The 18428-nt window shown below is 51.6% G+C and overlaps 1 protein-coding gene across 1 annotated transcript in view; it reads left to right on the top strand.

The window, feature by feature from the left end:
* CPNE5 (copine 5) overlaps positions 1-18428 on the top strand; it is a 149492-nt gene that overhangs the window by 82691 nt on the left and 48373 nt on the right. Inside the window, exons 10-14 of the mRNA XM_067531656.1 lie at positions 1734-1838; positions 9135-9176; positions 9817-9892; positions 13547-13600; positions 14719-14780. Coding sequence (XP_067387757.1) covers positions 1734-1838; positions 9135-9176; positions 9817-9892; positions 13547-13600; positions 14719-14780 — 339 coding nt within the window. The remainder of the gene's footprint in view (positions 1-1733; positions 1839-9134; positions 9177-9816; positions 9893-13546; positions 13601-14718; positions 14781-18428) is intronic.

An 18428-nucleotide genomic window follows, 5' to 3' on the forward strand; every position in this document is an offset into this window, starting at 1 on the left:
CCCTCCAGGGTGGAGGGGTGGTCCCACCCTCTTGCTTCCAGCTCTCTGCCTTGTCCAGGCAAAGAGCAGAGAGACAGTAGCATCCTTTGTCTGGGGAGGGTGGGCGAGGGACAGGCCTTTGGCTGAAACCGGGCTGGGGAGGAGGACGCTGCTATTGCTGACCTTTGGCGTGATGACTAGTGTGAATGCCTGGGTGTTATTCAGGCCTGATCCAGCACCCAGAGAGTCTTCCCATTGGGTGATCTGGGCCCAGGAGTACCAGCGATGTGCGTGGTGCCCTAAGGTTGGGGGGAGTCAGGGAGAGACATCCGTGCTTTGGCTGGCCGGCTGGCAAAGGCCAGTGTTCCAAGGGTTAATGGCAGGGCCGTCACAGCTGGAACGAATTCCCCTGGATTTCTTCCTTGCACCTCAAGAAGCCCAGGAAGGGACCCTCGGGCTTGGCCACAACCTGCTACCATGACTGGCTACAGGGGGCTCAGAGGTGTGAGCTCCCGTCACTCTGTTTCCCAGCCCAGACAAGCCCGTGGGAAACAACAGGCATTCCCGCTGCCCCCGGCCGCCATTCACACCTTGCAAAGTGCATGGGACAGCTCTGAGCTAATCTTGACCTGCCCCGCTCGGCACAGGTGCCACTGCCTCCCTAGGCAGCCAGGCAGCGGGAGCCAACCTCCCCTCTGTAGCAAATTGCAAGGTAATTTATGAAATTCCTCATAAATTCTCCCTGCTTCACACACCCGCCCGAATCAGGCAGATTAGCGAGGAAACTAGGCTGTAATTCCTCTGGGGGCTGGGAACTCTTAATGAGCAGCGTGTGAAGCAGAACGGAGAGATTCATCCCATTGATCTTTCTAAATCAAAGACACACAGGACAGGGGGGAGCCGGGCACTCCCATTCTGAGCGCACACCGCAGGCTCACATCAAAGGCAGCCACCCTGTCTCCCCCCGCACCCCGTCCCCCGTAAACTGCCTCCCTGCAGTTTGCTAATCGGCATATTGAACGTGGCCTCAGAGTCGCTTCCCATTTACCATGTGCCTGTCCCCGGTCCTGCTTGATGGGCAGACACCTGGGTGGTTCACTCCTGGGGTTGGGTGCTGCATGCCAGCTTGGTCTGTAGCACAGTGAGACCCTGCGCTCCCGAGTGCTCCCCACAAGGCAAGGCCTGATTGCGAGAAATTAGGGAGTTGCAGCAGCGCCTAGACGCTACAATGAGGGGCACCCAGCCCCCACAGCTCTCATGGATTTTAGTGGGAGTCTTGAGTGCTCAGCACCACCCAGGATCAGGTCCTGAGAGGCCAAGGGCTGAACAGCCCCTGCGGGCAGATCTCCCCTCTCAGCCCTAGACGCTCTCGGTATATCTGGGCTGAGACACATGGGTGCAGGAGCGAGATGTGTCTTGCCCTGCTGCTGCCCATGCTGGGAGGATGTCGGGATGTCCGTCTGCAAGAGCTGGGAACTCAATGCAAAGCCAGACAGAGTGAAAGAAAGGTTCCCTGATGAGGCCGCAGGGCCCAAGGGGGTTCTCCAGCTGCTAATGCTTTGGTGGCGCTGCTCGCAAGGCCGGGTGAGTCTCCAAGGCAGCGTCAAGGCTAAGGGGCCGGGTTTGAAGGCCCCACACAGACTGTGAGGACTCAGCCATAGAAGCCACTAACAGGGCCCAGGGGAGGTGTCCAGGCATTGAGGGTTAACCCATGGCTTGGTTGGATAACCACCCGCTCCTCCCTGTCTCGCCAGCTTCACCATCTGCCACAAAACGGAAGTGGTGAAGAACACGCTCAACCCTGTGTGGCAGGCGTTCTCCATCCCTGTGCGAGCCCTCTGCAACGGAGACTACGACAGGTATGGGGTCCTGTTGTCCCCCCACCCTACCCAGCTGGCTTTGGGCTTTGGGACTTGGGGGTGGGATGGCGTAAGATTGCGCACATCTTGGATCCTCCCAAACATCGCTCAAAACGTGTCCGGGGCTTCTGGACAGTCTCTCACTGTCAGCCCAGCTCCAGCCCCAAGGTGATTCTGCAGCTCTCCCTGGAGACACCCTGTGGGGTCACTGCCACAGGCCAGCCTTTGCAAATGTTCCCGTTAACGTAAGGTAAGACAGACACAGCAACTGCCCGGTCAGGGGTCCTCCCTGCCTTTGGCTGCACAGTCAGCAACATGGGTGGCTGCTCTGTACCCTCTTCCTTTAGTCTTGTTGGTAACCGCTGTAGCTCTATGGCTTCAAACAAGCAGATCCCTTGAAGCAGGTTCACAGATAAGCAGGCTGTTTGCCTCCAGGTGCCATGACCTCCTTGTCCTACAGGCAGCCATGAATGTTAGATGTTAGAGATGAAACAACCACATAAGGGACTTCTAGTCCATCTCCCGGCCCCCATCCCACCAGTCCAGTCTTGTCTGAAGTCACTCCAGTGCTGGGGCATTTAACCGTCTCTGGGAGAGACGCCTCCATAGTCTAATAGAGTGGAGTGCTACACTATATACGTATATGGGGCCACGGGAAGGGAAGATTTTCATACCCAGACTAGCTCCAGTACAAAAGACTTCTGAGATCTAAAGGGACACTTCACCCTCGCAAGGGACTTCAAAGAGCCTCTCCCTATTTGAAATCCGCCAGCTCCGCCGGCTCAGTTCAGCTCTAGATTGGACAGCCGCTGTCTGATCTTGGCATTACCCAGTGAGGGATGGGGCTGCCACCCCCGGAGACGGCTGCCTCCTCGCAGATGCAGTGTGCTTGGAGAGTGATTGATAAGGCAGTGGGCGGCAGGGACGCAAGTGGACAGGCCCCGGAGGTGGATTATTTGCTTTATTCATAAAAGCCGCTAGCGCCTCTATATTTAAATCCCAGGGAAAAGTCAGTAGCCATTCCAGGGAGCAGCTGAGCCTGGCTGGGTGACAGGTGACTGACAAGAGTGCTAATCAGGCTAATGAGGGCACCTTCACGCTGATACACTGTACACAAAAATGCCAATTAGGGAGAGAATGAAGTCTAATAGGTACCATTAATCAACGTGACATACTCTCCACTCAGCCTGGGGTATTCGTAAAACAAATGCCTCGTGCACTGCACAGCTCTCTATGTGCAGGGGATAAAGTCAGTGTTAATTACAGCCTTCCCTGGTGCAAACACACTAATAGTCACCTCTAATTATGTAAGCTCTGCCCCTGGCCCCCTACATTTCCTGGGCTGGTCTAAGAGCAGCCATTTCTGGTGACATTATAAACCCTGAGTGCAAAGCATGATTCTCCCGCTGTGTGACGGGAAGCTAGTCTCTCATCCTGAGGGAGGGTGGTCTTGTGACTAAGACACTCGAATGGGAGGTGGGGGAGAAACAGCTGCTTTCTCTGCCACTAACTCGCTGCGCAATCTTGACCAAGTCACTTCATCTCTTTGTGCTTTAGTTCCCCACGTGTGCATAATACTGTTTGCTTTGTCTAGGTAGACTGTAAATCCCTCGCCATCTGGGTGTGCAGTGCCCTACAATGGGCCCTAATCTGAGTTACTTAAATAAGAATATAACAAATCTAGTGGGTATCAAATGACAAAAAATTCACCTGAGTATGAACAGGGCTGGTTTTATTCACTGATCTAGTGGAATCAGAATCCTTCATATCAGCCCCAGCCGCGGCGTAATTCGTTGGAGAATTATCTAACCTTTGGGGGAGAATGTGCTGTGTCTGAGGCTCTCCTCCCGCTCACATGTCATTCCCCAGCTGCAGGGACTGACAGCACCTTCTGCTGCTTCCCTCGCTTGAGCTGATTGCCTGCGAGTATTTCTCTCTGTGGGATTTCGGAGGTTTTCCTGAAGGCCCATATTTAACAACAAAATATTAGCGAGAATAGCAGGAAACTCTCAGTGCCGGGACACACGGGACATGTTCTTCTGTGGCACGCCGCTTTGTGTTTCTGTTTCTTTAGTGCCGTTTGTTGGTGCAGCTCAAAGCATTTTCTGAACCTGAATTAAGTCTCATGCTACCCCCCTCGCCGTCCATTTTGTTAAGCTCACAGGGAAACTGAGGCACGGCGAACCTCAGACCTGTTTTTTTCAAAAGCCTCCACTGCTTTGGGGTGTCTGGGCGAGACACCTCGAACCTAATTTTCGGAGGCTGGCAGCTATCCATTGACTTCAGCAGGAGTTGGAGCTTCTCATGGGAACAGCAGACATGAGAGTCAATGCGTCCTGACCCCTGCCCTGTGTGTTCTTTAATAACCCTGACCCACGCCAGGCAGTGGGGGCTAGGAGATAAATACCAGCTCTTCCATGTGTCACACCGTCATGACATGGTGTCAGAGGAAATTAAGCCACTGGCAGAAATGGACCAAATGATGCTGCCTGAATCTCTGAGTCTGGAAGGGAGGCTGGTGGAGAAAAGAGGAGGGGACTGCAGCACTTCCTCCTGGAAGGAAGAGGTACTGCAGAGAAATTAGAGGAGTTGAAATCCTGCTGCTGCTCCTTGTGGAAGAGCCCAGAGAGCTACAATACATCCCAGCCATAGCATAGAGCAGACTTCAAACTACGAGCCAGAGTCCTTCAGAAATGTCATTGGGATCTAGGTAAAAATATCACTTTGGGAGAGGCACATTTTCTGATGCTAGCCCAATTGCGAGCCGAGACCATTGGCCGTTAAGTTACAGCCCTGCATGAAGTTACGTTACCGGAATGAATGGCTCCCAGATACAAGAATGAGAGACCATATTCTGTGGGGTCCGATGGACAGAGAGGCCTGAGCAAGGTCATTGTGTGGGGCAGACTTGCCTTTGCAGAGAACAGTGGATACATCCTCCAAGAGCAAAGTCTGAAACAGACTGCAAAAGAGCCACTGAAATCACGAGCGCTTCAGTTGACCCTGGCTTCAAGTTTGGCCCCGATCTTACTGAATCAAACAGGAAAGAGTCCCTCTTACTAGCGGGCTCCCCCCTGTTTTTAACTCAGGCTGTTTACAACACATCGAATAGCAATAAAATACATGTTAAATCTCGCTTTTCTGGCCTGTGGGATTCCAGATGAGTTTGTAATCAAAAATAGCTCACACTTCGGGAGCAGCTCATTCCGGCACTTCTTTGTGATACAACCAGTTCTAGCACAACATATCTAGCCTTTACCATGCAGAGTCAAATGGGTTAGCAAAAAAGCCAGCACAAATGATAGAGGAATAGCTATAAAAACCTGTGGTGGATTCCTAGGATCCATTGCCAGACTATCACATCCCAGCTCACAATAGCTCAAAGACTCACAAACAGGCAGCAGGGCAAAACTCTTAGGGTTTGTCTACACGACAGGTTATGTCAGTATAACTCATGTCACTCAGGGGTGTCAATAAGGCACCCCGTGAGCAACGTAAGTTACACCGATCTAAGTGCCGGTGTGGCCAGCGCTATGTTGGCGGGATAAATGTAGCTACCGCCTCTTCTCCCACCCACCACTATTCTAAACACCGTGTTGTGCAGGCCTGTGCTGAGCAGACGTTTCCCAGTGTGAGCCCAGCCTGCGTTTAGGGGCTGCACTATTCGCCCCTGTAAACGTGACTCCTGTTCCTCTCCTAGGAACGTGGGGTTTGCATGGCCCACCCAGCCCAGTGCCCTGTCTCTGCCACTGGCCAGCACCAGATGCCCGGATGAAGGTGCTAGGATCCCCTTACAGATGATTATGGAATAATGTGCTCAGTCCCTTGCTGACCCGTTAGTATGCATTGTGGTGCTTGGCAACGCTGCGGCTCACTTTAGGTGTCTGTTCAGTGGAGTCCACAGTTCCGAGTGAGGTCCCAGGAGATTTAGGTGCCTAAGGATGGGATTCCCAGAAGCCAGCACACTGATCGGGGAGCTGCCTAAGCCAGGCACTAGGAAAGGTGTGTCCTAAGCCCTGTCCCTCTAAGGGAGTTAGGAACCTAACTCTGGGCTGGCGGGAGATGCTGGTCTCTGCTTGGGAGTCTCATCTCCGACCCCTCTTCTTCCTTTCTCTTTCAAGAGCCAACCGCAGAGCCGGAGCACCTTTGCCCAGTGGTTAGAGCTCTCCCCCAGGAGGTAGGAGACCCACATTCAAGTCCCCTCTCTGCCTGATGTAGAAAGAGGATTTGAACTTGGGTCTCCCATCGGTCAGGCGAGTGCCCTAACCCCCAGGCTGTGGGGCATCCTGGTGCGGGGCTTTCTCAGTCTCTCCTACTCAAACTGTCCCACGGCGCATCACTAATTCACTCTACTTTGGGCCACCCAGCACGAGAATGACTGTACAGCCCCGTGCGCCGGGCACTGACCTAGAAGAGCCACGTTAAATCGCTTGCTCCAAGCACAGCGACTGGCTCCGGCCCCGAAGGGTTCGGCCACACTCCATTTTCCAGCCCACAGCAACATGCCTCAGAGCCCAGCTCTACAGCCCTGGACCCGCGCTGTGGCGCTCAGAACAGCTGAACTGACAGGACGGCTCGGGCTCCGAAGCCTGGCCCCCTCCCCAGGTTTCAAAGCCTGTCGCCCGGGCTCTGAGTCTCGCTGCTGCGGCGGTGGCTTTTCACAGGCGGCGTAAGAGGCACCTAAGGGCAAGAGCGGCAGGGGGATTCCGCTGGGGTCTGGGTGCTGGGTGGTGTCCGGATTTAGACAGCCGCGCGTGTGCTCAGCTGCTGAAATTTCAGGCACCTGGGCGGCTTTTAAGTGTACAAACGTCGTCGCCTGGGAACTTTAGGCACCTCCAGGGCTAGGCAGGAGCTGAGCAAGGGTTTTGTTAAAGCCACTAAATGTTCAACGTAGGGGCCAAAGGGGGAGTTAGGCACTTAAATTCTTCTACACAGCGAGAGGTCTGTGGCACCTTAAAGACTAACAAATTTATTTGGGCATAAGCTTTCGTGGGCAGAAACCCACTTCGTCGGATGCATGAACATGTTGCATCCAAATAAATGTGTTGGTCTTTACGGGGCCACAGAACTCTCGCTGTTTTGCTAGAAACAGACTAACACGGCTACCTCTCTGGAACTCTTAAATTCCTCTGTGATTCTAGCCCAAAGCCTGTCCGGGCCTCAGCTCCCCATCTATACAAAAGGGCAATGCGCTGCCCTCCCTCCTGGGGGGCTATGAGGATAAATACGGTAACGAGTGTGAGGTGGAGGGGGCCAGAGAAGGACCTTAGATCAATAGATTTACAATGCTGTGCTGGGAAGAATATGATAATTAATGGTGGGAGACCCAGCTCTTGGCGCATTTGACACTGGGCCCATCTCTAATGGAAAGGATGAGTCATTAATCAACTTCTCTGCTGCGATTTAATGGGCTGAGCAGGAAGGACTGGGAGTCAGAGCCCCTGCTTCCCTTCCGGGCTCTGTCACTGATTTGCTGGGTGGCTTTCAGCAAATCACATTGCTGCTCCGTGCCTCAGTTTCCCCCTTGTAAAGAAAGGATGCTAATATTTTCTTAACTGAAGCTGAACACTTGCTCAGTGCACTCAGCGTCCCCCTCCCCCCCAAGGCAAGGTATTTCTGTTCTCCCCACTCCTGTTACTCTGTCTGCATTTTGTGCATCTCTGTAGTCAGCACCGGCTGGACGCCTTTCCCACTAAGCAAGAAATTGACGGTTACATTAGATGAGGCTGGTTTTTTTCATAAGGGATATGTTTCAGGGCATAAAGCGATTACTAGCCACACAGGTCAAGAAGAAGCCTCCCCCACGGTCAGGTTTTTCCATAATTGTTCCCTGTGGGTTCTGCCCCATCCTCTGAAGCAGCTGGTACAGGGCACGGCAGGAGACGAAGGCTAGACACCCCCCCACACTCCACTCTGGTGACTCCTGGTCCAAGGTATCTTGGTGGAGATCTCAGGTGTGTTTTGCTCCCATTCACTCGTAAGAGTCACCAGTCAGCACCCCGCACCTGGGGAAAGCCTGGCCTGCTGACCCGTGGCACCTGGAATGATCCTAGACCCCTTCCTCTGTGGTCTGGGTGGGGCTGGTCTCTGCAGCCCAGTAGCTTCACCCCACACACTTAACTTGTTCGCCTGATGCCAAACGAGTCCAAACAAATTATTAAAATGACTTTTTAATTATCCGCCCCACTCCCTGTGCCGGAGCTTTAATTAGTTTGTTTTGACCATTGCGTGGGACTTCCCTCCCCGCCCCCAACACACCATTTTTTTTGGAGGTGTATTTTTAGCTTCGGTTGCCACGGAAACATACAGACACCAGGGCCAAGCCAGTCACAGATGGAGACAACAAACGCAATCCACCCCCTCACTTTGTTTCCCTGATTGAGACAGCGCTTGGCGTATTAACCCCTTCCCTGCCCCCTGGGTGCAGCCCCTGGCCTCTGACACGCGTCCGTCCACACCGGATGCAGGGCCGGTGCGAAGAGAGAAGCGCTAGGCACATCCCAGGGATGGACCCAAGAAATCTCTGCTCCCTTGTGTAACCCATGTGAGCGAGCATGTTGTGGGGGCCCCTCTGTGCTGATCCATAGGGGGGTGAGCCTGTTACAGTCCCCCCTCGAGCCAGATCAGTTCTTTAGCTCAAACTGTAGCAACTCCTGCATTTAAATCTGGAGGTCCCTGATTTGATCCCTGCTGATTATGCTTGTGCTAAGCTCCCTGTTCTAATGCCGTTCTCTGAAAGGCTATTGCAGAATTAGACATGGCTCAGAGACAACTGATGGGAATGGTCAGAGGCCTGCAGAATCATACAAATGTAGGGCTGGGAGGGACCTCCTCAAGTGGCCATCTAGTCCAACCCGCTTGGTGAGGCAGGATTAACTATATTCTCAAGAGGGATTGAAAAGAAAGGGCTGATTGCCTTCATGAGGAGTCAATGAAGGATAAAGCTGTACAGAGTAACAATGGTACAGAGAAGGCAGATTGGCAGTTTCTGGTGCCCCCGTCCCATGACAATACAGGATAGCACAGAAAAGCAGAGGGATAAAGAACTTACAGGCCATAGACCAGGAAAGTAGGTGTGTGTTTAGGTGAGATCTGAGGCAGACAGAGAAAGAGAGGCTGTTCCATGGAACCAAGGCTTCACAGAAGGACTCTCACCACAGCACTGAGTGACGGGCCAGAGAAGGTGCTGAGGCTCGCCCAGGGTGTGCGTGTGGAGCAGAGAAATGATTTGATCCCTCCTTTAGTGAAATGGTACCACCCTGACTCTGGCAGTAACCATGGCACTATGTCTTGCAGGACCATCAAGGTGGAGGTGTACGACTGGGACCGGGACGGCAGGTAAGGGGGAACTTGCCAGGTCTATGCAGCCTCCTCAAGGAGGAATACGATCCTCAAACCTGTCTGAGCAGCTAGCGAGGGCTTTGCAGCTGACTCCACCTGGGGCAGGATCAGGGCCATTGTGCTACCACCATTAATCACTCTCTTTGTGGAGAGATGCTCTGTCAGGGATCCCAGGGGAGGAGAGAGGGAAAGTCAAGAGGAAAGTGGCAGAGAGAGAAAGAGTGAGGCGGAAAGACGGAGACTGAGTCGAGTCTAGAGCAGTGGTTCCCCTTCAGGACCCTCCCTACCTAGTCAGGACTCTGCTCCCATTTAGCAGAATGGGAAGGTCAAGGTGGTCATGACCCCTTGACACCTGCGCACGACCCCCGGGCTGACAATCAGGGCCCAAGCATAATTTTTTGGGGCCCAGAACACACTTGTAACACGGGCCCCCTCCCACACACATACCGCAATCCCTCATCCCTCACATACATGCTCATGAGCCAGGACATTTTTTGTCCTCATGGTAATGGGGGTGGCAGCCTGGGCCAGGCCCCCCAGGTCCCGGTAAAGTGTACCCTTCCCCCCCCCATGTGGGGGCCCTGCTGACAATCCATCTCTAGAGCATTTCTCATGGAGTTTCTCTTCCCATGCACAGCCACGACTTCATTGGGGAGTTCACAACCAGCTACCGGGAACTGGCACGCGGGCAGAGTCAGTTTAATGTCTACGAGGTGAGTGACAGATCCCCCCTTTCACCTCCCGGCATCCATCTAAAGGGCTAGCCAAGAGCTGGGAATCCTGGCCTCCCCTGTTCTCCCATGTCCCTTCCACCCACCTTGTGTGCGCCAGTGTTGACAGCCAGTGTAAATCGGGAGTGACTCCTGGGTTAGATTCTCAGCTGGCGTAACTTGGCAAAGCTGCACTGACTTCAATGGAGTTACGCTGGTTTACACCAGCTGAGGGTCTGGCCAGTGGTCACCAACAGTGTAAAACCATTGTGAGATCGGGGCTGATGCTTGCCTTGCCTCGTGTGCAGTCGTTTGCACCGGTGGAAAGGGAGTGACAATCGTGTCAAATGTCACTGACTCGGTTTGCTGTCACACACTGGCTACTCACCTCAGATGGCCTGGATTCACTGAATGCTTAGATCACAAGGGAGGTGAGTCTCATGGTCTCTCCTAGCACTTGGAGAACCTTTGACTACAGGGCAAGGACCGTTTTTGTGTTCTGTGTTTGTACAGCACCTAGCGCAGTGGGGTCCTGATCCGTGAGAAGGGCTTCTAGGTGCTACGGTAATAACAAATAATAATAATTGCAATAACAAAATCAGAACACAGCAGGAAGTCCTTGCTCAGGGATGGCAAGGACTGGCATCGCAGAAGAGGCTGCAGGTGGAGGATGAGAGTCAGGATAAAGGTGCATTGGCAGATCGGGGTGTGTGGGGAGCCCAGGACTGAAATAGCAGAGGTGAGGGTGCCAGAGCATTGGCAGAGCAGGGTGTGTGGGTGGAGGGGCAGGGCTCAAGGCTGGAATGGTAGGGAGGGTTACCGCTCAGGACTGAGGGCATTGACTGGAAATTGCTCACAAATCAAGATGATTCAAGCCTCTCTGAGCATGGAAAAATACTGTATAAAATCCAATTATTAGACATTTCCTGACCGTAATAAATAATACAACTAATTTCTACTGTACAACCACAAAGGGATTTTGCCATGGATACAAAGACATCTTTGAGTTACTCTGGGATTCTCCCATGTTTCTGTTTGCTATTGGGCTCTGTTTTCCGTATCCCCTTGGCTGCGATATCTGCTCATTCCTTCCAGAAGGCTGAGGCAGGCTGAGCATACAGGAGTGCAATGAATTAGCAATGGGAAAAGAGAAGGGAGACACTCGCTCCACTGGCATACACTGAAGTCAATGGGGCTATGCTGATTTACACCCTTGGGGATCTGGCCCACTAACTGAAGGCTGGACAATCCCAGGATGTCAGCAACTTGGCCACAGTTTACCACAAGCTGTGTCATGTTGCTAGCATTCAGTGGCCAGGACATCGAGGCAGGCAGCTGTCTCCCCAGTGAACTCATGGGGTTATTTTGTTGCAGTCCGTGTAAAATGAATTTTGCCAAGTGGGGCCTGCCTGGTGTGTCTCCCCACGGTTCACTGAGCCACGTTGGGAGGCGGGGCTGGGTCCGACTGTTTGCCGGCGCCCTACGGCAAGTAAAATCTGAGACGTATTTCACATCAGCTGAGCCAGGGTAATGCTGGGCACAACAGAAAGTGGTAACACAGAGCAGAGGGCAGGGAGTAACAGGTGTGCAGTCTCCAGGCGAGATCTTCGGCCTCTGTGAATCAGCATCGCTCCACTGACCGAGGTCCTCCATTTTTAAAACTCCCAGCGGAGATGGCAAAGCCGGTGTGCCAGTGATAAACAAATCCAAGTAGCAACCTCATCGCTTTGAATCCCCTGTGTTCCTGTGCTGGGTTTCCTTCTCTCTAACAAAGTGCTTTGTGCACTCCTCACGCCTTAGCTGTGGGAGCTTCCTTTTCGTATCATCTGATGTGACGTTTCTAGGCCAGCTTTCAGACTGGCCACCCAGGCTCCGACACGTTAGTATCCCAGCGTGTCCCTTCGCAGGCTTTTGAGACTCCCTCCAGCAGGAGGAGGGGAAGGGAGCAAAGGGGAGGAGTGAGGGGACTGGCGTATGATTTGTTTAAATCATTCATGCCTTTTGTTCCAGATGAATTCCCAAGACCTTATCAAAATGGATGACCGTGAAGGGCAGGGGAAATAAATGATTTCAGATGAGCTTTTTTTTGGAGACAGAGCAAAAATGTAAATTTGCTGGCTGAAAAGGCCATGATCCTGTTTATCACTGAGTGGAAGTGGGGAAGCCAGCAGAGCAGCTGCTGGACTGGGAGAAGACCAGGACTTGCTGGAGAGGGCCAGATGAACCGTCGGGTCAGGAGATCTGGGCGCTTTCCCCATCCTGGGTGTTGGGAGGACCTGGGCCTTTATGGAGCGGCTGGGTTGTGGAATGTAACATGGGCAGTTGTGTCCTGCAGAGTTTGGATGTTTGAGGAGTGGACTTTCTGGCCAAGCTTTTCCAAAGTGGCCAGTGATTTTGGGCACCCAGCTTGAGATGTCTTAAAGGGACCTGGTATGAGAAAGTGCCCAATACCAGCCTTCTGAAAGTCAGGTCCCTTTAAGGTATCCCTAAGATGAGTGCTCAAAAATGGAGGTATCACAAATCTCTAGTCACTTGGCCTCAGGGTTTAACAATGTTGAAACCCGTGGACAGAGCTAGACTGTCAGGGGTCAGGATTATAGCCGGAGATCAGGTTCAAATCTCTGTTCCCCTACGGACTCTGTGTGATGTTGGGCAAGTCACATCTCTCTGGACCTTAGTTCCCCACCTGTAAAATGGGTGTGAGAGCTCTGCCCAGCTTCACAGGGTAAATATAGTAAAGATTGTGAGGTGCTCAGATCCTCTGATGATGGGGCCATGCATGCTCTTATAGAGTGAAATTCCCTTCTGCACAGAGAGCCAGCATGGGGCCTATGCACTGTTTACATCATCCATAAACCCTATGGGGAGGACTTTAAGTGTGCCTATGCCATGAGCTGAACCTCTGCACAGGGGTGACTGCAGCCAGAGAGCTTGATCCTCAACTAATGTAGATCAGCAAAACTTAGTTGAGTTCAATGGGGCTGCACCAATTCATACCACATTGCGATTGGATGGTCAGTGCCTAAATCTGCTTCTTTTTCTAGCCTTGCGATTGCTACATCCATGTCCCTTGTGGTAGGGAACATGCTTTGGGACAGAAAAGGAAAATATTCTCTTTAGTAACAGAAACATTGTTATGTTCTCTGACAACCTGAGAGCTGCTCAAACTCGATATAAAGAAATGCCTTTGCTTAGGGCTGCATTTCTTGCTTTAGGCTTCTCTGCCTCCATCCTTATCCCTGCTAAAATCTGACTATATAAAGATCAGAAGCAACATGGGTTGTTTTTACTTTGCCGATGGTAAGCTTTTTGGGGGGGGCATATCTCAGACTAAAAATAAAGATGAGCATCCAGATAATTTGGAGATTTGTTCTCATGTCAGAATATCTGACACGATGTTAGGATGGATAAAGACTGGGATAGAAAACACTGAGGACGTGTTATTAGTCGACGTATGCCCCTCACCTGGAATGCTGTATTCAGTTGTGGTTGCTCAATCCCCAATCATATAGAGCAGGATGAAGACACATTGGTAAAAGTGGACAAGTCCTGTCTATGCTATGACTTTCACCATCACTACTGCTGGTGGCCCTATGCCAGTGGTGTTCAATTCGTGCCCCAGGATATTCAGTCTCTTCCATTTCCTTCTTTTTTCAGGTGGTGAATCCCAAAAAGAAAATGAAGAAAAAGAAATACGTTAATTCGGGAACAGTAAGTGATGTTATTTTTCCTTGGGACTTAATCTACTCAGGAAGGCAGCAGACGATTATCCCAGGAGGGCGAGTTGCCCAATGGCAAGCCACCACACAGAACCAACCAATCACAAGCATTCTTTCCCCGACAACTTTTTCCCCCCATGTTATGCTTTGATGTGGAGGGTCAAAATTGTCTGCCACATCCTGGAAATGTGGAGCCACTCAATCACCAATCAGCTTCTTATGGACAGGTTTCTGTTCTGATCTTATAGGCTAAGGAGGCCTGATATGTTATCAGATCTTGAATGAGAGACATCCTAGGAAAGCCCAGGTCCTGGGACCTTCAAGAAATGGTACTGGTGATTCTTGTTGAGTCACCAACCCACTGAAACTATGGGCACTTCAGACAGACATGAAATAAGAGCTGGTTCAAAATGGGATGGCGGGGACAATCCCTGGTGACAATCAGAAATTCAAATTCCAGAAGATTTCGGCTGAAAACCAAAATATTGACCACAGTGCCTTGTTGGGGTTGGAGTTTGGGCGCCTCATGCCTCCATCCTCTTCTATGGGCCAGGCTTCCTAGTTGGTATACATCTCTCATGATGCACCATAGTCTCCCCTCTTGGAGAAGGGAAGTGTTACCCCTGGCCATGGTGCATAATGGGAGATGTAGTCCAGCTGGGAAGCCCAGCGCATAGAGAAGAATGGGGCATGAGGTGACTGAACTACAACTCCCATGAAGTGCTACAGCATCATTTCAAAATCAGAATATTTTAATGTTTTTTTTGGGGGGAGGACAGTTTGGTGACAAAATAAAATCACCATTTTCCAAGGAACGCAGACATTTTCCATGCAATTCAGATATTTTCACCAAAAAAAACCTGTGTAGCTAAAAACCCAACTTTCCACTGAAAAACAGTTTTGACAGAAAATTTGCAGCCAGCCCAACATGACCCACATTGCCAGAGAGCAGCACATGCCGGGGAAGTTAGCTCTTTCCTTGGGTTGCCGAACAATCTTTAGCCTTCAGGGACATCACACCAGCACCTTTCATCAGCACTCACCACAGCACCAGTGATCCCTGCTGTCTTGGGCTCTGTGTAACGTGTCACCCTGTCTCTTGGTTCCGAGGTGACACTGCTCTCCTTCACCGTGGAGTCGGAGTACACCTTCCTGGATTACATCAAAGGAGGGTAAGTGGGGTAATAATTTCCCTTCCTAAACAAACAGGGTCCTGGAACTGAATAGCCCGGCTCCAGACAAGGATAGCTCCACTGTCTGTTTCAGGACAAGTGAATAGCCCAGTAATGCTGCGTTGGCCTGTGATGATGATGATTTTACATCATCATGCGTTGGTACAGAGAAATCCAATTGCAATGTAAATTCAGGACCCTTCCAGCTAATCAGGACTCTGCCTGAACTTTGTAGAGGGGTGGCAAGCTCTGGGTGAGGAGAACCGTGACTAGCAAATACCGGATCCAGCCACTGCTGCTTTCTGATCCTTTTGGGCTCCAGGCTACACTGAACCACTGTGTCATTCTGTCTGGAATGGTTCATGACTGTGAATGCCTACTTCAGGACAGACCATCAAAAAGAGGGCAGACTCCCCAAGCTGGTGGTGTGGTCTATAATTAGATTTCACCAAGCCAGTAACCAATGTGAACTCCTAGATCACTATGACAGTCTTACTATGGAGTCACAGACAGTCCCCTTAGACTCTCCTGTCTATCCTGCCACTCAGACAAACTGGACTTAGTGATAAATGGTCACTTACACCAAAAATCACACCATGTTCAGGTTGCTTCCAGTCCCAAGAGACCAGTCACTTACCCCAGGTCGGTTGCCAAAGACAATGTCTGTAGCCAATCCTGTAATAAACTATCTAAACTTATTATCGTATTAACTAGGAAAAAGAAATAAGAGATGTAAAACACCAGATGCCCGGTTCTCATCTCACACCGGTGAATCCACTTCGGGGGGGTTATTCTTAGATCAGCACAATAAGACAGACTCAGGCCCCCAGGAGGCTAGGAGCAGTGGGATGATATCAAAAGTGGGACTGTTTAGGCTAAATATTGGGATTAGTTAAATAACAGTGAGATCTTTGGGCTGATCCCCTCCCCTGTGGTGTAAATCAGCATCGCCTCATTGAAGTCCACAGAACTGCGCCCATTAACACCGGCTGAGGATCTGTCCTTTTATGAAGCTGTAGAATAACAGTGTCACTTTCCACTAAGCTTCTGTGTATCAGTGCGTTAATACATGTCTTAAGCGTGTTACAGAGAGGAGGAAAATGTGTTCTAGATGAGTATGAGCAGATCAGTAGAACAATGGGTATAAGCAAACCATAGACCTCTTGGACTCTAACAATTTGTGAACCATTTAGTAAAACATCTATTAATAATCTATTAAGCCTTTATAAACTATTCATAAATGGAACCCAAATATACAGAGTGACCTGGAACTGGCTGGCATGGATGACTCTCCCATTAGAGAACACCATGTAGGGAAGGATACAGCCCTGCACTGGCCCCAGGGGATGGGCTGGATGGCTAATGGGCCTTTTCCATCCCTACTTCCTATGATTAGTGCTGGCATTGCAATAAAGGTTGTTTGGGCTGCGGTATCTGGGGCCAGTAGCAGTTCCATGCCGGCTGGGAACACAGCTCCATGTGAATGCCCTGGGCACCTAATTTTTTGGCCTTCTGTACTCTGGCCTGCCTGTTGGGAGGACATGGTGCGTGGTTACAAATGGGTTGGACCGATGCCCAAGGATGCAGAAGCCAGATGGCGATGGGTTGAAGCAGGCAATGCTGCCAGTGCCATCCGTAGCATGGGCCCTTCCTGGGCAGAAGCGCTTGTGCTGTAATGGCACCATACGCCTCCTTACACTTGGGCAGACCTGTTCACACCTATGTGCCCAGAAGAGATACCTGAGCAGGTGGAGGGAAAAGGGCACAGAGTGTGCAGAGGCTCCTGGTTGCCAGGGAGACAGACTCTGCAGCAAAGCATCAGATTCCAGCAAACCCGGGAGGCCCCTTGGGCAGGCATTGTGTACAGAGGACTGACGGAGCTAGAGTCTGTGGGGCTAGGGAGTGTGCGTTCATATCTGGGCACCTCAGTCCAGGCCTGCAGCTTCTTCCGCCAGTGGCTCTGTAGGGCACGTGCCTCAGGATGCAGATGACCAAGTCAGAGGCCTATCTGTCAGGGGTTGTTAGCAGCACCCTCTTCATGGGAAGCTTTGGCTGTGTTCTTTACACCTGAGCGCCTGCTACTTTCCCCTCCGGCTCCAGCCCACAGTCAGCCTGGGGAGAGCCATGAATTGACAGCAGAGGTTGTGACTAGCTTGGCCTTGAACTTGGAGACATGACTCGAGACACCCAACTCATCACTAGCCCATAAACAGGGGCTCACGGTACATATCGAGGCTGATCCCGTACAGCCGTGTGGCAGCGTGCTGCCACCTCTGCATAGGCCCCACGTATGGGCACAGTGGGGGCTAATGGTTAGAGAATGTAGCCTGGATTCCTGGGTTCTCGCCCCAGCTCCGAGGGTGGGGCCTCTATCGGCTAGAGGAGTGGGAGATAGGACTTCTCCATTGCTGACTCACTGTAACACCCTGCAGTGTTGTAGCTGAGTCGGTCCCAGGATATTAGAGAGACTAGGTGGGTGAGGTAATATCTGTTATAGGATCAATGTCTGTTGGTGAGAGAGACAAGCTTTGGCGCTCACACAGAGCTCTTCTTCAGCGCCATATGACTTTGGGCAAGTCACCTCCCCTCCCTGCTCCTCGGCTGCTCCATTTTACCGATGAGGATTATAATACTGATCCTCCCGTGCTGAAGAGGATCTTGTGTGAAGTGGGTTTCCTTTGTCATCTGCCTCCTTTCCCTCCTCCCTGTGATTCTCAGGGCAGGACAAAGAGATCCCATCGTGTGGCTCCACTGGTGTGATATCGGAAACGTGCAGCATTACATTTGTACAGGCGTCGGTGCCATCTGGCACAGCCGTGAACACCTCCTGGCTGTCCCCAACAACGGGGCAGTTTTATCACATTAACTATGACCTCTTTTACCTTGTGGCAACTGAGGAGATCACTGGATTGGTTTCCCATTCTTGACAGCTGCCTGTCTGGGCTCCGTTCTAACTAGAGGGGCTCCGAATTATTCAGCTGTGATGGCTGATCGCATTACACTAACAAGGATCTCCAAGAGAAGGGCTGAGGGGTGCTGTGCACGACTGGCGGGGCAGGAGCTACCGTGTACGATCTGCTGTAGTCCAGCAAGGGGAAAGCATTTCCCTCGCGTAGATTTGGGGAGGGAGACAAGAAGAAGTGTGTGTAGTGATGGGGTGTAGGCCAGGCTGTGCAAGGGAATAGGGTGTAAGGAAGGGGTGTAGGCCAGGCTGTGAGGGAATAAGGTGCAGGGAGAGGGTTTAGTCTGGGCTGTGGGAGGGAATGGGGATGTCAGGAAGAGGTGTAGGCCAGGCTGTGTGAGGGATTAGGGTGTAAGGAGGGTGGGGGTGTAGGACAGGTTGTGTAAGGGAATGAGGGGGTAGGAGGGAGGGAGTGTAGGACAGGTTGTGTAAGGGAATAAGGGGGTAGGCTGGGCTGTATGAGGGAATAGGGTGTAGGGAAGTGGTGTAGGACAGGTTGTGTAAGGGAATGAGGGGGTAGGCTGGGCTGGGTGAGGAAATGAGGAGTTCATGTGTGTACACTAGGAGATGCCGGGGGTTGTGGCACTGTGGGGACGTCCATGCAATGAATGAAATCCAGGTGTCCTGTGCAGTACAGAAGAGTCCCCTTCACATCACTCACAACAGTCTGACTCTGAGAGGAGTAT

Source organism: Emydura macquarii, unplaced genomic scaffold (assembly GCF_026122565.2).
Source record: "Emydura macquarii macquarii isolate MOO-44397 ecotype Brisbane River unplaced genomic scaffold, CSIRO-AGI_Emac_v2 contig_3220, whole genome shotgun sequence".
NCBI lineage: Eukaryota > Metazoa > Chordata > Testudines > Chelidae > Emydura > Emydura macquarii.